The following is a 22,430-nucleotide window of genomic DNA, read 5'->3' as shown; positions in this document are numbered from 1 at the left end:
CCTTTGCCACAACACGGCAGTGATCCATATAATACTGCTAGCTATTTTGTTCTTTAACTGCTTTGTTCTGGCTTTTCATGCTTTCTGTTTTGGACTGCTTTGAGGTTTTACCATTGTCAAACACCTCTGACCTCTTTTCAGGGCTGAACAGTGATATAAAAACATTTCAATGGATGGATGGATGGATGGATGGATGGATGAAGAAATAAATAAATCTTAGAAAGTAAGCCTGGCTTTCAAATCAGAACAGTGTATGTCACACGAGGTCATCACCCCTGTGTGACTCCAGATTCCAGCCCTAGAAGATTCACCAGGTAAATGGTTTCAGGAGCCTGTTGCTTTTTAAATTGGAGGGAAGAAGAATTCTGAGTCCAGTTTCCTCCCAAAGGAACACCTTTTGAGCCATTCAGAAGCCCACCTTAGTTCTGAGGAGCCAGCAGAGACAGGCCTTCGGGCCACTGTTTACATTTTTAACAGCGAGGGTAAAAATGTGGGCATATATTGGCAGCATCCAGACAGCCCCAAAGTTGTGACTTCGTTGAACCAAAAAAGCCCATGACCTACTTTGCCTGGAATTGCAGGGAAGGGTGGAGCCCTGGAGCATTTCTGCTTGTAATCAACTACCCAGGAATTCGCTGTTCCTGAGTTATTTCATGATTTGCAAACCCCCCAACTCTGGGTTAAGCCAACAACAGACCATGGTTCCCCCCAGAGTCAGCTCTCCCACTCTTCCACTTTCAGGTTGCTCCCGCTGGCTGCCTCCACTCGGAGATCATCCAGGCATGGGACCCCGTTGGGATGGATCCAGAGGCCTTGACACCAAAAATGCTAGGCTCTGGTAGTCAGAAGTGGAAGGGGCCTCCTGGAAGCCCCTCTCCCTCCCCACTTGCTTGTGACTCTTTGTAGGGAGGGGGCGGACAAGTTCTCCAAGGTTCCAAAATTTCTTTATGGTCTCCAGTGTGGAAAACTGAGGAAGTGCAGAAGACAGAGGGGAGGCTGTCCCTGCCCAGAGGGCACAAGAGAGATGGGGGAGGAGACAGGTCAGGTAGACCTCAAGGCATAAAAAGGGGGGTCACCCCTACTCCGCTTTGGCCAGGGACACAAAAACCCTTCAACTCCCCCAGGAAGTTTTACAATCTCCTCAGGCTGCACACCAGCAACAACGCAGGCAGTGCCAGGGGTGTTTCTGTTGGTTGAGGCTGCCCCACCCTCCCTAACCCCCTACAACCCCCTTGGGGGCCAAGACTAGGTTGAACCGGGTGCCTCTCACCCACTTCCCCCATTGTCTCCTGGCCTTCCCCACTGCATGCATCCCATGGGTGGCTTTCGCGGAGGGGACAGAATGTGAATGGCTGCATTTAGCTTAAACTAAGACCTTTACGGCCGCAAATGGCTTCCTGGATGCCATTTGCATCCGTGCTTTTCATTCATGTGATAGACTATGCAGATAGTGTAGCCTATGACATGTGTAGCCTAACGCATGAAAAGACAGGGCCACAAATGTGGTCCAGGCCCACGCCCTTCCCTCTGACAGCTAAGACTGACACTGCAACACTGGAAGGATGAACGCTCACCTCCGATAATGCAGTGGATTGAAGCCCTTTCTACACTTTCAGCACGTAAACGGGTGGTGCATAGATACCACCTGTGAATGGATACTTGTTTGGATATTTGGTCTAGTTTTGTTGAAGTTTATGTATAGTTCTTAAAAAGCCATTTATATTTCACACCACACACACACACACACACACTTCATATGTATGGATTTAAACTGATATATTGTTATATATGTAGCCACATTATTTCTTTTTCTTTTCTTTCTTTTCTTTGGCTGAAAACGCATAATAAAAAACAAGTTTAAAAAACTGTCTGGAGCCACATCGGAGACTTCTCGCAAACATGTTTTTCTCCTGCATTCAGAGTGGCATAAGAAGTTCAGGAAGATGCAGAGGTGATGCCTCTTTCCCCATATAATTATTAAAATCACAGTGATGTATTAGCATTATTATTCCTGCCAAAGCTCACGGGGTTTCGCCCCCCCCCCAAATGTCTCCATGAATCCACTGACATAAACATCTGATTCAAGAGCAACTTGAGGTGACGTCTTGCGTCCGGTTGCTGAAGGATTGGTGCATAAATGCCCCTTGTGCCACAGAGAGCTTGGGAGGGGGCTTAAGGCAGGCGAGGAGGGCTGTGTGGGCGTAACGCTGACTTGCTAGCATCCCCTGCAGACTGGGAGCCTTGGCTGGCTGGGCTCCGTCTGCGATAGGAAAGCCCCCGAAGCCTCGGTCCTGCGCGGGGGCTTTGGCTCCTTTCAGTTGTTCTTCTAATTAGTTAAGGGGAGCAGACGCAAGGACGGCGGCTGTGCCAGGCGTGCCCAGGATGATTCTACTGTTGCTGCTGCTGCTGCCCCAGGCCACCTGTGTGATGCTCGGGGCCAAATGCCCCTTGACTTTGCAGAGGGACAAATCAGCTCCGCCGAATCATTACAGGCCAGGAGACCTCCTCATTGGCGGAGTCCACTCTGCAACAGGAGCGATGTTTCTCCCATCCTCTTTCAACAAGGCTCCCTCAACCAGGCTTTACTGGTAAGTCACTGACCAGGTTCAGAAGTCACAGCAGCCTATCGTGATTTGGGGGCGGCAGCGAGGGCCGGCCACCTGGATGAATCTGCCACCCCCGGCTGAGGGCTGTCAGTCCGGGAGCCTGGCTTGGAGGGTGACGTGCTGGTTAAACAACCCTCATCCCCCCCCCCCGTGAGTTGTCATTCCCCAGGCCAGTTTTGCACAGCACGAGAAGCACCGGCAAGCCCCACTCGGGGGCTGCGTGTGTATCATGGCAGCCGGGATGCACCGTGGCAGCTCAGGGGGCAATTCGCACATGGCGGGCTGACCTGTTGTATGCACTGGACTGCAAAGCATGTGATGGAGTCACCACTGCTCCGTGTGTTAATTTCTCAGCCCCTGTCAGCCCTCGTCGCCAGCCCCTGTCCCCATTCCCGGGCACCCAGTAAATTGCTGCTCTGCCATGTCTTTGGTGCTGGATCAAGATGGAGGCACCAGCCATGGCACAACCTGTGGTTCATTGTTAAAAGCGCAGCAACAGATGAAAGCACAGTTTGATCAGGGCACTCAGGACCATTTGACCAGAGCACGGCCAGCGCTCCAGAAGCTGATGGCTGGCCACACTCCTTTTGAACTGTGCATTACACTGCAAGACCAGGCGGTCTTTCTGCCCTCTTGCTGAGGTGCAGAATTTTAGATAATGTGAGCACACACATTGTTGTGTGGATCACAACAAACTGTGGCAATTTCTTAAAGAGATGGCAGTACCAGACCACCTTGCCTGTCTCCTGAGAAACCTGTATGATGGTCAAGAAGCAACAGTAAGTACCAGACATGGAACAACCGATTGGTTCCAAATAGGGAAAAGAGTACGACAAGGCTGCATATTGTCACCCTGCTTATTTAACTTATATGCAGAGTACATCATGAGAAACGCCGGGTTGGATGAGTCACAGGTCGGAATTAAGATTGCCGGGAGAATTATCAACAACCTCAGATACGCAGACGATACCCCCCTAATGGCAGAAAGCAAAGAGAATCTAAAGAGCCTCTTGGTGAGGGTGAATGCGGAGAGTGCAAAAGCTGGTTTGAAACTCAACATTAGAAAAACTGAGATCATGGCATCTGGCCCCATCACTTCCCGGCATATGGAAGGGGAAGAAATGGAAGCAGTGACAGATTTTATTTTCTTGGGCTCCAAGATCACCACAGATGGTGACTGTAGCCATGAAATTAAAAGACGCTTGCTCCTTGGGAGGAAAGCTATGGCACACCTAGACAGCATAGTCAGAAGCAGAGACATCACCTTGCTGACAAAGGTCTGTGTAATCAAAGTTATGGTTTTCCCAGTAGTAACATATGGCTGTGAGAGCTGGACTATAAGGAAGGCTGAGCGCCGAAGAATGGATGCTTTCGAATTGTGGTTCTGGAGAAGCCTCTTACGAGTCCCCTGGACTGCAAGGAGGTCCAATCAGTCCATCCTAAAGGAAATCAACCCTGACTGCTAATTGGAAGGACAGATAGTGAAGCTGAAGCTCAAATATTTTGGCCACCTAATGCGAAGAGAAAACTCTCTGGAAAAGTCACTGGAAAATACCCTGATGCTGGGAAAGACTGAAGGCAAAAGGAGAAGGGGACAGCAGAGGATGAGATGGCTGGACAGCATCACCGATGCAATGAATATGAACTTGAGCACACTGCAGGAGAGAACACAGGACAGGATGGCCTGGTGTGCTATGGTCCATGGGGTCATGAAAAGTCGGACACGACTTAACGACTGAACAACAATGAGCACACACAGACTGTGGCCAAGGGGGCAGACACCCCCCCTCCACTGCCTACTAAAATTGTAGATGTTATTCTGGAAACCAAGTCCTCTGACGAAGGGTTGAAAGAGCTGGGCACGTTTAGCACTGAGAACAGAATGTTAAAGGGAGACCTGAGAGTGGTCTTCAAATATCTGACAGGCTGTCAGGCAGGAGATGGGGCAGGCTTGGTCTGTGTTTCTCCTGAAGGCAGGACCAGAATCTGGAATTCAGAATCTGAATTTCCAACTGTGCTTTGTATGTTTGTGAGAGAGAGGGAACATGGGAGCATAGGAAGCTGCCTTATGCTGAGTCAGATCGTTGGCCCATCTATCCCAGTATTGTCGACACTGACTGGCAGCGGCTCTCCAGGGTTTCCAGCAGGATTTGTTTCCTCGCCCTCCCTGGAGAAGCCAGGGATCGAACCTGGGACCTTCTACATGAAATGCATGGGCTCTGCCACACTGACCTACGGCCCCTCCCCATAGGAGGGAGAGCTGCTCTGACTTCACTTGATTTGCAATTAAACAACTGGTGCATAATTCTTGGTGAGCCTGGCATGTTGTGTGAACCGGGTCAGTATCTCAGGTTTAAGTTTAATCTCAGGTTTAAGTGCCCCATAATTCTACGTTGAATGCCCAGTAAGTGTCTTGCAACTACTGAACAAACTATGAAGGTTGATGATGATGATGATTCATTTTTATTGTGAAATTTCAACATCAGAAACATCCATCAAGAAAAATTAAAAGGAAAGAAGAGATGGAGAAAAAGAGAGAAAAACATTATCACATATAGACATTTGTATATATCTATATCAATGAATACTTATGAAAAATATCTCTATCTCTGTCCGTCTGTCTGTCAGTCATCTATCTATCTATCTATCTATCTATCTATCTACATGAAAATACCACTTCCTTGCAATTCTACTTATGCGTCAGCAAAAGTGGACCACATGTCCAAATAAATATCCATTCAAAGGTGGCATATATACGCCACCCTTTCATATACTGGGTGGAGATTGAGTGTTGTGCTTCTGGTTCATCTCAGGATCGGTGCTACCATGAGAAAAGATCTAGGAACATAATGCAGTCGTAAATATTGCCTCAAAAGGGTCGTGGAGTCAAAGGAGCAACAATGGAATAATTTTATTTCATTGCAAACACGATGACAATGTGACACTCCCCTTTACTCCTCCCAGTAAAGGAGACACAGCTTACTGGATGATCCTGTCCTTCCTGTTTGCCATTCGGGAAATCAACCAGAATCCGAATCTCTTACCCAACATCACCCTGGGCTACGACATCCATGACAACTATTTCAGTGCCAGAGTGACTTCGGATGCCTTGCTAGACCTGCTCTCTCCTGGGCAGGCCAACGTTCCCAACTACAGCTGTGGACGATGGAGTCACCCATTGGCTGTTCTGGAAGGTGGCAGCCCTGACATCTCCACCCAGGTTTCAACCGTCATGGACATCTACAAAATCCCACAGGTGTGTTGGGGTTGGGAGGGGGTGTTTGCAAGCAGAGCCTCTCTCTGCTTCAGGTTCTTTCCAAAGAAATCCAAAGTTCTCCAGAGACTCTCAATGGCAGCTTTCCCCACCCTCATGAGAACAGGTGGTCTGGATCCACAGTGGGTTACAAAGTGTTTTAGTCCCCAACTCCCAGACCAGGATCCCAATCTGTATTGGAGGGGCATGCTGGCTATTTGTGGAAGAAAAATCCTATACTCAAGGGCAAATCGGGTCATTAACATCATGTGTAGTTTAGGACTCAGTCACATGCTTCTAGCTCAGAAAGAAGGCTGGGGGCCTGGACACTCAGATACCAGTGACGGGGGGGGGGAGCTACTTTCCAGCTGTCGGTCACCCCTAAGAATCAAACTTGCTCCTATTCGGGATTCTGTTGCTTGGCCACATTTAATAGTGCTGGGAAGGTGGGACAAAGCATTCAGAACTTGCTTCCCTTTGGAGATGCTCTGTAATATAGAGCATCTTTGTTTTCCAGAGTTTTATGATCATTATGAATCCTGAACATTTCATTCGTTGTAAAATTAAGACTGTGTTCCATTGAGATGATATCTGCGACAGATCATTTCCAGTTTAATAGGTGTTACTTGGCCAAATTTGAGAAATATCTGATCACAAATTGAAATTTGCTTGTGAAGCAAGAGAAACTACCAGTCTCTTCCTTTCTTTTCCAGGTCATTTCGGATTTTGATTCTCATGTTCTGAGCGATAAAACGCAGTTGCCTTTTTTCTACCGGACGGTCCCCAAAGAAAGAACTCAGTACCTGGGGATTGTCAAACTGCTGCTGCATTTCAGATGGTCCTGGGTTGGTCTCGTTGCTCCAGACAGCGACAACGGAGAGCAATGCATGAGGACCTTGGCGCTTGAGCTCAACGGGAATGATGTTTGTGTTGCTCTCTCACAAACCATCTCAGGACTGAATACGAAAGAAGCAAAGTTCCATGAACCTTCATCCCACAATTGGAGACAAGTCAATGTCTTAATGTATTGTGCACAGACAAGAAACTTCTTAATTGGAATATCAATGCTTCAATTCAAAGTTGAAATGCTGATGAAACCTACTGTAGGGAAAGTCTGGATCACAACAGTTTTGTGGGACGCCACCTTGGAGGTGATGTATGAACCTTTGTCTTTCCAACACATCCACGGTATATTTTCCTTCTCTCTCCAGACCAAGGAAAGGACCAAATATGATGGCTTTTCACACTTTTTCTTCACTATCAAGCCATTTGGGAAGAAAGCATTTAATTGTTCCTATTTGAAGCATACATTGTCTGTGAAAGGTTGGATGAGATGTAGAGAGGTTGAGGAACTGGAGGCCCTGCCCCGAGAGGATGTGGAGAGAATCCTGTCTGCAGACAGCTACATCATGTACAACACCATCCAGGCTGTGGCCCATGCCTTGGATACTGCTTCTTCGTCCAGATCCAAGAGGAGGGTGGTGGAGGGGGGAGGCAGGCTGGACGCTCATAGGCTGCAGCCATGGCAGGTATTCCCTTTCGCATCACACAAATCCCTGTTGAACAAGATGATCAATAGTTCAGTTCCAGCATGATGGCCTTGGATTTAGAAGCTGAGAATATGAGAAAATGAGGTGGGAGGCCAGATATTTATTCAGCAACGCTTCTGAGGGCTCGGCCCATCTAGTTGTCGGTCCATCGTTGGTGCAAGTCCTCTTTCTCTGCAGTGGCTCATTTCTCATGCAGTGGCTCATGAGGCTGGGCGGCAGGCGCTGGCGGAGCGCTAGGGGCAGGCCATGCCAGCTAAGGGGAACAAGGGAGAGATGTGTAGTATCTGTCCCCTGCTCCGGGCCTGTCCAGAGCCAAAGGATGGCTGGGGGAGGCGTGACCCCATCTTCTGGCCTTCGTTTGCTGCTCTGCAATGCCAGGTCTGTTACCCAGAAAACCTCCCTCATCCATGACATGATCCTGGATGAGGGTGCAGACCTGGCATGTATTACGGAGACCTGGCTGGCCGAGGCTGCTGCTCCAACCCTTGCAGCCATGTGTCCAGCTGGATTTTCGTATGCACAGCAGCCGAGGGCTGGGGATCAGGGAGGGGGAGTGGCTGTTATCTACCGAGAGTCCTTGGTCTTCACCAGACCCCCTCTCCAGGAGACCAAGGGTGCTGAGTGCATGTACTGGAGGTTGGGCCCGAAGGGCAGTCTGGGGATTCTGCTCGTCTACCGTCCACCCCGCTGCACGACTGACTCCCTGGCCGAGGTGCTTGAGGTGGTCTCTGATGTGCGTGTACAGTCCCCTAACTTACTGGTGTTGGGGGACTTCAACGTACATTCGGAGGCCATCCTCACAGGAGCACCTCGGGACTTCATGGAGACCATGGCCTCCTGGGAGCTGCACCATATTCTAACTGGGCCCACCCATGTAGCCGGTCATGCACTAGACCTTGTGTTTGTTTCTGGAGAAGCGGGGAGTGATCTGGAAGTCAGGGGTATATCCACCACCCCCTTGTCATGGTCAGATCACTATCTGGTGACGTTGGACTTCTCGGTTCCACAACCCCTCCGCAGGGGTGGAGGACCCATTAAAATGGTCCGCCCCAGGCGTCTTATGGATCCAAATGGATTCCTGAACGCGCTTGGGGATTCTCTGGGGCATGCCAATGGCCACTCGGTCGAGACCCTGGTGAGTGGCTGGAATGCTGCAATCACTGGGGCATTAGATCGGGTGGCTTCGAAATGCCCTCTCCCCCTGAACAGGGCTCGGACTGCACCATGGTTCAATCCGCGGTTACGAGCTCTGAAACAGGAGGTGAGACGGCTAGAGCGCTGGTGGCGGAAGTCTCGCTCCAAAGACGATCAGACACGGGCTAGAGATGTATCTTCAGCTTATCGCGTGGCGGTGAAGGCAGCAAAAAAGGAATATTATGCTGCCTCCATCGCGTCTGCAGAGTGCTGCCCCAGGAGGCTGTTCCAAGTGGTCCGGAGCCTGGTCAGTCCTGTGGCTCCGGAACCACTGGAGCATTCTAAGGCCTCCTGTGAGGCTTTGGCAAGGCACTTTGCAGATAAAATTGATCAGATTAGGTGTGTTACTCTGCACACTGTGGATACAGTTAGTGAGCAAGAGGCGGCCTGTGGCAAACCGGTTTTGTGGGATCGGTTCCAGCTTCTTCCTCCTGATGAAGTGGACAAGGTGCTTTCATCTGTAAGGCCGACCACCTGCTTACTTGATCCTTGCCCATCCTGGCTCATTATGAGCTGCAGAGAGAGACTGGGTAAGGGGATCAGGGCGGTGGTGAACGCCTCCCTTGAGGAGGGAGTGATGCCATCAGCCCTCAAGGAGGCAGTGATAAGACCGCTCTTAAAGAAGCCCTTCTTGGATCCTCAAGTTCTGAACAACTTTCGCCCAGTCTCAAATCTGCCATTTTTGGGCAAGGTGATTGAGCGGGTGGTGGCGGTGCAGTTGAAGGCACACTTGGAAGAAACTGATTATCTAGACCCATTTCAGTCAGGCTTCAGGCCTGGGCATGGGACAGAAACGGCCTTGGTCGCCTTGGTGGATGATATGAGGAGGGCTCTGGATAGGGGTGAATGCTCCTTCCTTGTTCTCCTCGACCTCTCAGCGGCTTTTGATACTGTTGACCACGGTATCCTCCTGGACCGCCTGGAGGGGTTGGGCATTGGAGACACTGTATTGCGGTGGTTCCGGTCCTTCCTCTCCGGCAGGTACCAGAGGGTAGCACTGGGAGAGGAGGTTTCGGACCCGTGGCCACTTACTTGTGGGGTGCCACAGGGTTCCATCCTCTCCCCGATGCTATTTAACATCTATGTGAAGCCACTGGGGGCTATCATCAGGAGGTTTGGGGTGCAGTGTCATCAATATGCGGATGACACGCAGCTCTACCTCTCATTCAAATCTTCACCAAGGTTGGCCATAGAATCCCTGTCCAAATGTCTGGAGACGGTGAGTGGCTGGATGGGGAGGAATAAGCTGAAGCTCAACCCTGACAAGACCGAGGTACTTTTGGTGGGAGACAAGAGGAGGCTGGGGGATGTTGACCTGGTGTTGAATGGGGTACGGCTACCCTTGAAAGACCAGGTCCGCAGCCTGGGGGTCATTTTGGACTCCCAGCTGTCCATGGAGGCTCAGGTGTCAGCTGTGAGCCGGACAGTGCTGTATCAACTCCATCTGAAATGGCGGCTGCGCCCCTTCCTTCCCGACCATCTGCTCCGATCGGTAGTAAATGCCCTGGTCTCCTCTCATTTAGACTACTGTAATGCGCTCTACGTGGGGTTACCCTTGAAGACGGTTCGGAAGCTGCAGCTGGTACAGAACGCGGCAGCTTGCCTGATTAAAGGCAGCCCCCGGCAAGATCACATCACTCCAGTGCTGAAGGAGTTGCACTGGTTACCAGTTGTTTTCCGGGCCAAATTCAAGGTGTTGGTTTTGACCTTTAAAACCCTATATGGTTTCAGGCCAGCCTATCTTAAGGAGCGCCTCCAGCAACACCAGACAGGCCGCCTAACAAGATCAGCCTCGGATGGCCTTCTCTCTGTCCCATCAGCCAGGACAGCTAGACTGGTGGGGACGAGGGAGAGGGCCTTTTCTGTGGTGGCCCCCACTCTGTGGAACTCCCTCCCTAGGGAAATCCATCATGCCCCCTCTTTAATGAGCTTCCGTCGTGCATTAAAAACGTGGTTGTTCAGGCAGGCATTTGGGGTGGGTTAGGGTATTTTAAAAAAAATGTTAATGGTAAAATTTTATTGTTTTAAATTGTTTTATGGTGGGTTGTACATCACCCAGAGTGGCTGGGTGACCAGTCAGATGGGCGATTAATAAATTTAATAAATAAATAAAATAAATAAATTTCCTCTGTTTCCCCACTGGAGTTGGCCATCTTGCTACCTCTAGTACCTTCCCACTTGGCTGGTCCTTTGACACCTCCCCCCTCCCTCCCTCCCCCAAGCTCCTTCTTTTGTCTGTGGGAATGTCAAAGTGTACGTTTTTGGTTTTTCTGGAGACTTTTGCTATTGTGCCAAGTGTACTTTCCCCCATCATTTTGTTTTAAACTTACCTTTTTCCAGCAAATCCAAAGGGGTTTCTTGCATCACGTTTTATGTCAATAGATAATAGTTTTCTGGTTTGAGCACGTTTTTCAAAAATTTACTTGGACAATTTGGTGCTTGAGGCAAGAACGTTGGATTCTCTCCCAAACACATGCTAAACATATTATATTAACAGTGATAATAATAACTATAGTATTGATTCCAGTTGAATTATTTATTATTTTATTATTATTTCTGAAATGTCTATGCTGCCTAATAGCCAAAGCTCTCTGGGTGGTTTACAAAAGTGGAAAACCTTAAGAATACAAATGTAAAGCATAATATAAAATATTTTGACATAACATTTTTTTTTAAAAAAGGCAAGAATAGAAATCCCTTGACAGGTTAAACACTTATCGGATACTGTCAAATGCCTAGGAGGAGAGGGAAGTCTTTGCCTGGCGCAAAAGGATGAGAATGTGGATGCTGGGTGAACCGCACTGGGAAGAGCCATCCACAATAGAGGGCCGCCTCCAAAAAGGCCCTCTCCCTTGCTGCCATCCTCCAAACTTCCCTCAAAGGAGGCACTCGGCAGAGGACCTCGGATTACTCTTGTAGAGTGCGAGGAGGATTCAGCTCCCCAAACTGCCTAAGCAGACAAAGGACAGTCAGGGACGAAACAAAGTCCCTTGCGAATGTCCAGAGTCACTCCCAGCCACTTGAGTAGGGAACTTGCCCTGAGCCGTGGGAGATTTGAGTGTGAAATGGGCAGACCTGAGAAATCGAGTGTGGTTTCTTGTTTCCTCAGTCTTGGCATTTCCTCTGCCCTTCTAGCTGCACCCTTTCCTGAGAAGTGCCCAGTTTCGCAATAGTTCTATGGATGGAGCGTATTGGGACGAGAACGGAGACCTGGCAGCCAACTTTGACATTGTGAACTGGGTGGTGCTTCCCAATAAGTCTGTCGTCAGCCTGAAGTTCGGGAGCCTAGAAAGACGGGGATCCCCAGGCCTCAAGTTCACCATCGACCAGGACGCCATTGTGTGGCCCAAATGGCTCAACAAGGTGAGGAAGAGAATTCCTTTCATTTCCCTGCATTTCTTTGCCCTCTCCTAACCTCTAATAAATGTGCCAGGTTCCAGCTCAGCCTTCTCTAACCTGGCGCCCCCAGATACTTTGGAGCCAGCTCCATGGTTTTGGGGCCCTTGGGCAAGAGGGGGGCCCTTCCTCCATGGGCCTCCTCCCTCCTCGAGTCCACCTTCTCCTGCCGTTGTCAACAGCTGCTCTGCTTCCTCCTCCTCTTCCTCGTCATGGCTACCATCGACTGGCTTGACGGGCAGAGAGGCAGGGACCGAGAAAGCATCTCCTGCTCCTCCTCCTCACCACCACCGTTGTCTGGCCAGGACAAGAGCTGACCAGGCAGGCTGCAATGGCGCAGAGGAGGAGCAGATCCGGCGGGGGGGTTGTCAGGGGCCCCTGCTGGGATGTGGACCCTCGGCAGGCAGCCAGTCGTGCCTACCCTTGACCTTGGTCCTGACTGCAACTTCCATTCCTCCCGACTGGCAGGACATTGGATTGCTTCCCAAGACATCTGGAGGGAAGCAGGCTGGGGGAGGCTGCTCTGGGGGGGAGCCTTGGCCTTCCTGGCAGGGCTGAGCAGCAGCAGTTCTTCCAGGTCGCAGAGCGAGGGGAGCCTTCTCCCAGCCCTGCTCCTCAGCTGGGCGCCAGAAGGATGGCCTTCAAACACAGGCTGCGGGTGGCTTGGCGCTTAAAGGAAGCGTCCGTTTGCATGGCACCACCAGTCTGCTCTGTGGCACTGTGAAGAAAGAGGGGTACGGCTGAGGGGAAAGTTCTGCTGTTATGTTTTATTTCAACCGGTCCGAATGGGCTAACCGTAAAAGAAAAAAAGTGTGGCTTTCATGAGTTGTGCTGGCAAGTTGCAGGTAACTGTGACCACTTGGAATGTTGGCTACTCCAGGCCTGTGGGATGGAGGGTTCTGGCTTGAACGAATACAAGGAGCTGAGGAGAGTCTGTCGGGGGAGTCTGACCGGAGGGTTTGCCTGGGAGGAGCCCTCGGGAGGCGTCCTCTGGAGAGGTGGGGAGCCTGAGGAAGGCCTCAGCCAGGAGGAAGATGACAGCACGTGAGGCAGGGGCTGGAGAAGGTCTGCAAGTGAGGAGAGGAAGACTCCTGGGGCAGCCTTAGCTGCCGGCTTCGTGTGGAATCCTAGACGCCCTGTTGGGTCCTTTCACCTCTGTCTCTCATTCCCATTGCTAAATTGGCCCTTCCACGTTTTCCTTGATGATCCTTGTTTTTCTGCTTAGCCCCTGCCTCATTCCAGGTGTGTGGAAAGCTGCCGCCCTGGATTCCTCAAGGTGGTTCAGGAAGGAAAGCCGTTTTGCTGCTATGCCTGTGCACCCTGCGCAGAAGGGACCATCTCCACTCAGGAAGGTGGGTGACGCCAGAGGAGAATGCAGCCCATGGGGAGGAGGGCAAAGATCTGCTCAGACATGTTCTCTGCAAGTTTTCTTAAGGTATTTCTAAGCATTGATCTGTTTAGGAGACGTAAGAAGAGCCATGCTGGATCAGACCAAGGGTCCATTTGGTCCAGCATTCTGTCCACACAGTGGATGGCCAGCTGCCCACGGGAAGCCCACAAGCCGGACATGAGTGCAACAGCACCCTTCCCCCTACCACAAAGTTCCCCAGCAACTGGTGTACAGAGGCCGACTGCCTGGGATGGTGGAGATAGTATATGGCCATCAGGACTAGTAGCCACCGATAGCCTTATCCACGATAAATTTGTCTACCCCCCTTTAAAGCCACCCGAAGGGGTGGCCACTGGTAGCACCACTTCCTTTTATCTCTCCTGAATCTCCAACATTCAGCTTCATGGGATGACTTCAGCTGAGCATTAGCTGAACACAGATGGAGGCACAACTTGAACGGTGCTGAATGTGGAGGATGGGAGGTGTAGTCAACCTCTCCCACATTAGAACTCCCCAGAGAGATAGCCAGCATAGTAAGATGCTCAGACCACCCAAGTTCTGTTCGCAGTGTCTCCTCCCCTGTCTCAATGAAGCTGCAATCTATCCGGTGTCTAAGCTGTGGGGGCATGGGGGGAAAAGGGAAGCCCTTTCCCGAAAACGGCTCTCACCTTGCAAGGCAGTCACCAGGATGCTAGTCACTGAGGGTCGTTGACCTGTAATTTCCCTAACAAAGGAGGAGATCCTTGGCAACTTTCTGAGGACTAAAAGGCATTCTCGAGGAATACTGCTGGATCCTCTGGCTTGTCCTATCCCTGATCTTACAACAAGGCTCCTGGGTGAGTCCCTTGTGCTTTGCATGTTGCATGCCGATCCAATGGGGACAATGTACGGCAAGCAAAATATACTCAGCAAGAACCTCCATGGGCCACATTAGGCCCGTGGGCCAGAGTTCCTCATCCTTGGGTTAAAGTCATGTTTAAACGCAAGAGACCTCAAATGTGGCTTGTTGACATCGGAGAATGTTGAGCCCTGGCAGGCCTGACCAAGCCCAGTGTGAAATGAATGTGTGCTGCCCATGACCCCACAAAAATATCTTTGATGTAATGTCAAAAAACAGAGATTGCTAAGAATACAAGGTAGAAGTTTCTCTTGTTTTCTTCCAGACGCAGATCATTGCACCAAGTGTCCAGATGATCAGCATCCCAACACGGATCGGAATCAATGCATCCCCAAGGTTATAACCTTCCTGTCCTATGAAGAACATTTGGGGATTATCCTGGCTTCCTTTGCCCTATTCTTGTCCTTAATCACAGGCTTTGTACTAGGAATCTTCACAAAATACCTGGACACTCCGGTCGTCAAAGCCAACAACCGGGACCTCTCCTACATTCTCCTCGTCTCCCTCCTGCTTTCCTTCCTGTCCTCCTTCTTGTTCATTGGCCGGCCAAGGAAAGCAACCTGTCTCCTCCGACAAATGGCCTTCAGCGCCATCTTCTCAGTTGCAGTCTCTTCTCTGTTGGCCAAAACGATCACTGTGGTGCTGGCCTTCCTGGCCACAAAGCCAGGGAACAGGGTGAGAGGATGGCTGGGGAAGAGTTTGGCCCACTCCATTGTCCTTTCCTGTTCCAGTGTCCAAGTTGTCATCTGCACCATCTGGCTGGTCATGTCTCCCCCATTCCCTGACTCTGACAAGTACTCCCAGCCTGGACAGATCATCCTGCAATGCAACGAAGGGTCTGTCGCCATGTTCTATTCTGCCCTTGGCTACATGGGCCTCCTGGCTGCCATCTGCTTCATGGTGGCTTTCCTAGCCAGGAAGTTGCCCGGGGCCTTCAATGAAGCCAAGCTGATCACCTTCAGCATGCTGGTCTTTGGCAGCATTTGGGTCTCCTTTGTGCCCACCTACCTGAGCACCAAGGGGAAATACATGGTGGCCGTGCAGGTTTTCTCCATCTTGGCCTCCAGCGCTGGCTTACTGGGCTGCATCTTTCTCCCCAAGTGCTACATTATTGTACTCAGGCCAGATCTGAATACCAAGGAGCATCTTATGATGAAAACAGAATAAATTTGATTTTTATTGCTTCTCAACACGCCAATATTCTCCCATTTTTCTGTGCTACATTCTGCGCTTGGCAAAAGGGACTTCATTCCAACTTTGGAAAAGTACCAGAGAAAACCTTTTTGCCATTTTAATGCTGCTAGGTATTTTGTTCTATAACCGCTTTGTTCTGGCTTTTCATGCTTTCTGTTTTTAATAGGGATGGCAGAGAATTCCACCACGGATCACGGATCCCCCCCGCTCCCCCATGGATCCCCCCCGGGATGAGACTTACCTGGGGCGGATCTTCCGGGCAGCAGCGCCTGCGGCGGTGGCAGCGGCGGCGGCTGGTCTTCCGACCGGCTGCCAGTGCCGCCATTTCCAGTCTGGTTAAAAAAAGAAGAAATAGGGCAAAAGAAAGATTTACTTAGCCTATCCTGGCTGGCTTTAAAAAAAACACACACACAACATGGTAGGCTACGTAAATCTTTACATAGCCTACCATGGCTGGATGGGTTAAAAAAAAACCGTGTAAGCAAATGGCGGCGGCTACAGCCGCCGCCATTTGTGTTCCTTATTTTTGGCCATCTTAGTGTACGTAAATATTTACGTAGACTATGACGGCGAAAATAAAGGGGAACGCAAATAGCATAGCGGGCGCTATTTGCATCCCTTTTTGATTCGCCGTTTTAGCCTACGTAAAGATTTGCATAGGCTAAAATGGTGAATCAAAAAGGGATGCAAATAGCGCCCACTACGCTATTTGCATTCGCCTTTATTTTCGCCGTCATAGTCTACGTAAATATTTACGTAGATTCAGACGGCCAAAAATAAGGAACGCAAATGGTGGCAGCTGTTGCCGCCGCAATTTGCATACGCGGTTTTTGTTTTTTGTCTTCCCCAGAGCCCTCCGCAGCCGGAAATCTGGCTGCGGATGGCTCTGGGCTGGGCTGGGCCTGGCCGGTTCCTCCACAGAGCTGCCGCGGAGCACAGCCGGCCATCGAGGATTCCGGGGGGAGGGACGGAACGCCTCCCCCCCACCATCAACATAATCCGCGAAAGGTAAGTCACTTTCGTACATCCCTAGTTTTTAACTGCTTTGAGGTTTTACCATTGTCAAACACCTTTGGCCTATTTTCAGGGCTGAACTGTGATATAAAAACATTTCAATCAATCAGTCACTCAATCAAGGAAGAAATAAATAAATAAATAAATAAATAAATAAATAAATCTTAGAAACCAGGTCTGGCTTTCAAAGCAGATCAGTATGTGTGACACGAGGTCATCACTCCTGTCCTGTGTGACTCCAGATTCCAGCCCTAGAAGAGTCACCAGACCATGGTCCCCCCAGAGTCAGCTCTCCCACATTTCCACTTTCAGGCTGCTCACACTGGCTGCCTTCCCCTCGAGATCATCCAGGGATGGGACCCCTTTGGGATGGATCCAAAAGCCTTGACACCCAAAATGCTAGGCTCTGGTAGTCAGAAGTGGAAGGGGCCTCCTGGAAGCCCCTCTCCCTCCCCACTTGCTTTTGACTCTTTGTAGGGAGGGGGCGGACAAGCTCTCCAAGGTCCAAAATTTCTTTATGGTCTCCAGTGTGCAAAACCGAGGAAGTGCAGAAGACAGAGGGGAGGTTGTGCCTGGTTGTCCCCAGAGGGCACAAGAGGGATGGGGGAGGAGACAGGTCAGGTAGACATCAAGGCGTAAAAAGGGGGTCTCCCCTACTCCGCTTTGGCCAGGGACACACTCGTCTCGAGGGGAGATGAAGTGCCTGCCGCCCCCACTCCACGAAAGGTGCGCGAAACGGACCACTTACCTGCTCCCACCCGCGCTGCTGTGCGAATGGCGGCCGTCCTGCGGCCGCCTTTCACTTCCTCCTTCTTCAGCCGTGATAGCCTTCGTAAATACTTACGTAAACTATCACGGCTAATGCAGGGACACCATTTGCGTCCCTGCGGAGGCTGTGATAGGCTACATAAGTATGTACGTAGCCAATCACGGCGGGGGGGGAACCCAGCCTACCCAAATGGCGGCGGCTACCGCCATTTGCGCACGCTGGGGTTTTCCCCGTGCTGTGATAAGCTATGTAAATATTTACGTAGCCTATCATGGCTCACTACAGGGACGCAAATGACGGCGGCTACGACAGCCACCATTTGCGTCCCTGCAGGGCTGCCCTGCGGAGCGGAGCCAGCCGGCCAGGAATCTGGGGGGAGGGATGGAGCGCTTCCCCCCACCTACGGAACCCGGTGGAGCCAGGTAAGTGGGGTTTCGCACACCCCTACCTCTCGGGAAAATTTCTAAAGTGGATCCTGAACGGGAAGATGTCATTGCCCCACTGAAATATATGCCGCCACAGTTACCTCAGCAGTCTAAGCAGCCTGAGCAGCTGCAGGCTGATCCAGGATGCTGCTTACTCTCTCCAGGGCTCGGTCCAGTCAATGGACGTCCATCTGAAACTGATGGAATCAAGTCGGCTGATTGCTGGAGGCGCAACACAGCGAATGCTCCTCTCAAGCGTAAGTCCTGGCAGTGCCCAGGAGTCGCCCCTTCTGGGGAGGAGGTCATGCTGTGGATGCATTGCGTACTGAAACACTCCTTGATATTTGCTGATGCACATGCTCCTTGCAATGAACTCCCTGCTTCCTGGAAGTTAGCGCATGGTCAGGGTACGGATTCTCCACGCCCTTCCCTCTGACAGCTAAAAGACTGACATTACAACACTGGAAGGATGAACGCTCTCTTCCGATAATGCAGTGGATTGAAACCCTTTCAGCACTTTCAACGTGTAACCGGGTGGTGCATAGATACCACCTGTGAATGGATACTTGTTTGGATATTTGGTCTAATTTTGTTGAAGTTTATGCATAGTTCTTAAAAAGCCATTTATATATCACACCACACGCACACACACACTTCATATGTATGGATTTAAACTGATATATTGTTATATATGTAGCCATGTTACTTCTTTTTCTTTTCTTTCTTTTCTTTTTGTTGAAAATGCATAATAAAAAATAAGTTTAAAAAACTGTCTGGAGCCACATCGGAGATTTCTGGCAAACATGTTTTCCTCCTGCATTCAGAGAAAGAACTGCATATGGAGCCGCATAAGGAGTTCAGGAGGATGCAGAGGTGATGCCTCTTTCCCCGTATAATTATTAAAATCACAGTGATGTGTTAGCATTATTATTCCTGCCAAAGCTCAAGGGGTTTCGCCCCTCCCAAACGTCGCCATGAATGCACTGACATAAACATCTGATTCAAGAGCAACTTGAGGTGACGTCTTGCGTCCGGGTGCTGAAGGATTGGTGCATAAATGCCCCTTGTGCCACAGAGAGCTTGGGAGGGGGCTTAAGGCAGGTGAGGAGGGCTGTGTGGGCATGAAGCTGACTTGCTAGCATCCCCTGCAGACTGGGAGCCTTGGCTGGCTGGGCTCCGTCTGCAATAGGAAAGCCCCCGAAGCCTCGGTCCTGCGCGGGGGCTTTGGCTTCTTTCAATTGTTCTTCTATTAGTTAAGGGGAGCAGACGCAAGGACGGTGGCTGTGCCAGGCGTGCCCAGGATGATTCTGCTGTTGCTGCTGCTGCTGCTGCCCCAGGCCACCTGCGTGATGCTTGGGGCCAAATGCCCCTTGACTTTGCAGAGGGACGAATCAGCCCCTCCGAATCATTACAGGCCAGGAGACCTCCTCATTAGCGGACTCCTCTCTGCAACAGGAGCAAAGTTTCTCCCGTCCTCTTTCAACAAGGCTCCCTCAACCAGGCTTTACTGGTAAGTCACTGACCTGGTTCAGAAGGCACAGCAGCCCATCGTGGGTTGAGGGCGGTAGCGAGGGCCGGCTGCCTGGATGAATCTGCCGCCCCCGGCTGAGGGCTGTCAGTCCGGGAGCCTGGCTGGGAGGGTGACGTGCCGGTTAAACAGCCCTCATCACCCCTGGCAAGTTGTCGTTCCCCGGGCCAGTTTTGCACAGCACGAGAAGCACCAGCAAGCCCCACTCTGGGGCTGCGTGTGTATCATGGCAGCCGGGACGCACTGTGGCAGCCCAGGGGGCAATTCGCGCACAGTGGGCTGACCTTTACGCACTGGACCGCGATGCGTGTGATGGAGTCACCGCTGCTCCGTGTGTTAATTTCTCAGCCCCTGCCAGCCCTCGTCGCCAGCCCCTGTCCCCATTCCCGGGCACCCGGTAAATTGCTGCTCTGCCGTGTCTTTGGTGCTGCATCGAGATGGAGGCACCAGTCATGGCACAGCCTGTGGTTCATTGTTAAAAGCGCAGGAACAGATGAAAGGACAGTTTGATCAGGGCACTCAGGACCGTTTCACCAGAGCACGGCCAGCGTTCCAGAAGCTGATCGCTGGCCAGGCTCCTTTTGAACTGTGTATTACACTGCAAGACCAGGCGGTCTTTCTGCCCTCTTGCTGAGGTGCAGAATTTTAGATAATGTGAGCACACACAGCCTGTGGCCAAGGGGGCAGAGCACCCCCACACACACACTGCCTACTATGGTTGTAGATGTTATTCTGGAAACCAAGTCCCCTGACAAAGGGTTGGAAGAGCTGTGTGCACTTAGCACTGAGAAGAGAAGGTTAAAGGGAGACCTGACAGCGGCCTTCAAACATCTGACAGGCTGTCAGGCAGAAGATGGGGCAGGTTTGGTCTCTGTTGCTCCTGAAGGCAGGACCAGAATCAACTGGTGGAAATGGCAGGGAAGCAGATTGGGGCTGAACATTAGGAGAAACTTCCCATCCTGGCATTCTCCAGAAGGTTTGGACTACAACTCCCAGCATTCCTGACCATTGTCTGTACCGGCTGGGGCTGGTGGGAGCTGAAGCCCAAAACATCTGGGGGACACCAGCTTGTGGAAGTTGGCCTCAGGAGAAACGTTCTCCTGGAACAAGCTGCTCAGCGGTGGAACCGGCAGCCTCAGGAAGTGGAGGGCTGACTCTCCCCAGAGGTCTTTAAGCAGAGGCTGGACGGCCACCTTCCAGGGATGCTGTTCTTGTGTCCTGCTCTGCAGATCCTGCATTGAGCAGGGGGTTGAACTCGGTGGCATCCAAGATCCCTGACAAGTCTAAACTGCTAAGATTCCTTTCCCAGTGATCTCCGACATGGAATTTGTCTTTCCCACAGCACTGGCACACTAGACTGACATTTTCACTGAGTTACGTATGCACCACCAGCTCAGACCCCATCACGTTATGGTTGAAGTTGGGATGCTCTGTCTGAATGTGTCTCTCATCACGCTCGCTTACATTGAACTGCTTTTGCCCTTTATATGCCCCACACCCCAGTTGGGAGAGATCCCATTTATGTATGTATGTATGTATGTATATCCTGCCTTTTTTCCTCCTTAAGGAACCCAAAGCAGTGTACATAAACCTCCTCCTCTCCATTTTATCCTCACAACAACAACCCGGTGGGGTAGGTTGGGCTGAGATAAGTAGATAATTCTATCTTTATAGAATTTGTAGAACCGACATTGAGCCAACCAGCTTTCATTTCCTTGGTTCTCCCTGGATCCCTGTTTAAAAACTGGCATTGCTTTGGCCATCTTCCAGTCCTCTGGTACAAAGCCTGATCTTTGGGACATTTTATATATATATATATATGTACACACACACACACACACACATACATGGGAACATCGAAAGCTGCCTTATGCTGAGTCAGACCTTTGGCCCATCTATCCCAGTATTGTCGACACTGACTGGCAGTGGTTCTCCAGGGTTTCAGGCGGGATTCTTTGCTCTGCCACACTGACCTACGGCCCCTCCCCATAGGAGGGAGAGCTGCTGTGACTTCACTCGATTTGCAGTTTGAGATAACAACACCCAATCGGGTGTTGTCTTGTCGTGCAAACCCACCATGGGTTCTTCTATGATTAAACAACTGGTGCATAACTCTTGGTGAGCCTGGCATGTTGTGCGAACCTGGTCAGTATCTCAGCTTTTAGCACCCCAAAATTCTACCTTGTATGCCCAGTAAATGTCTTGCAACTATTGAACAAACTAGGAAGGATGATAATGATTCATTTTTATTGTGAAATTTCAACATCACAAACATCCATCAACAAAAATTAAAAGGAAAGAAGAGATGGAGAAAAAGAGAGAAAAACATTATATACATACATACATTTGTATATATTTATATCAATAAATACTTATGAAAAATATCTCTATCTCTATCTCTATCTATCTGAAAATACCACTTCCTTGCAATTATACATATACTTCAGCAAAAGTGGACCAGATGTGCAAATAAATATCCATTCAAAGGTGGCATATATACTCCACCCTTTCATATACTGGATGGAGTTTGGGTGTTGTGCTTCTGGTTCATCTCAGGATCAGTACTACCATGAGAAAAGATCTAGGAACGTAATGTAGACATATATATTGTCTCAAAAGGGTCGTGGAGTCAAAGAAGCAACTGAATAATTTCATTTCATTGCAAACACAATGACTATGTGACACTCCCCCCTCCCCCCAGGAAAGGAGACACATCTTACTGGATGATCCTGTCCTTCCTGTTTGCCATTCAAGAGATCAACCAGAATCCGAGGCTCTTACCCAACATCACCCTGGGCTACGACATCCATGACAACTATTTCAGTGCCAGAGTGACTTCGGATGCCTTGCTAGACCTACTCTCTCCTGGGCAGGCCAATGTTCCCAACTACAACTGTGGACGATGGAGTCCCCCATTGGCTGTTCTGGAGGGGGCCAGCCCTGACATCTCCACCCAGGTTTCAACCGTCATGGACATCTACAAAATCCCACAGGTGTGTTGGGGTTGGGAGGGGCTGTTTGCAGGCTGAGCCTCTCTCTGCTTCAGGTTCTCTCCAAAGAAATCCAAAAGTTCTCCAGAGACTCTCAACAGCAGCTTTCCCCACCCCCATGAGAACAGATGGTCTGGATCCACAGTGGGTTACACAGTGTTTTAGTCCCGTACTCCCAGAACAGGATCCCAATCTGTATTGGAGGGGCATGCTGGCTATTTGT

The 22,430-nt window shown here is 50.4% G+C and overlaps 2 protein-coding genes across 2 annotated transcripts; one reads left to right on the top strand and one right to left on the bottom strand.

Annotated features, from left to right (window-relative positions):
* Positions 1–5,057: 5,057 nt before the first annotated feature.
* LOC146356657 (uncharacterized) lies at positions 5,058–18,047 on the bottom strand. Its single transcript, XM_084830241.1, has 4 exons — positions 18,016–18,047; positions 17,244–17,323; positions 15,723–15,813; positions 5,058–7,662 (listed from the first exon to the last, which is right to left on the bottom strand). Exons 1-4 carry the CDS (start codon positions 18,045–18,047, stop codon positions 7,440–7,442), a joined length of 426 nt encoding a protein of 141 aa, XP_084686367.1. The 3' UTR covers positions 5,058–7,439.
* Positions 11,781–15,454, top strand: LOC146356658 (vomeronasal type-2 receptor 26-like). Its single transcript, XM_084841303.1, has 5 exons — positions 11,781–11,966; positions 12,880–13,043; positions 13,131–13,137; positions 13,225–13,351; positions 14,553–15,454. Exons 1-5 carry the CDS (start codon positions 11,781–11,783, stop codon positions 15,452–15,454), a joined length of 1,386 nt encoding a protein of 461 aa, XP_084697429.1.
* Positions 18,048–22,430: the final 4,383 nt, after the last annotated feature.

The sequence above is a fragment of the Heloderma suspectum genome, chromosome 2, assembly GCF_057233095.1.
Source record: "Heloderma suspectum isolate Gila_16-S chromosome 2, 16-S_ref, whole genome shotgun sequence".
In the NCBI taxonomy this organism is placed as follows: Eukaryota; Metazoa; Chordata; class Lepidosauria; order Squamata; family Helodermatidae; genus Heloderma; species Heloderma suspectum.
Note: the sequence above shows the minus strand (reverse complement) of the source record. Positions and strands in the feature narration are given on the sequence as shown.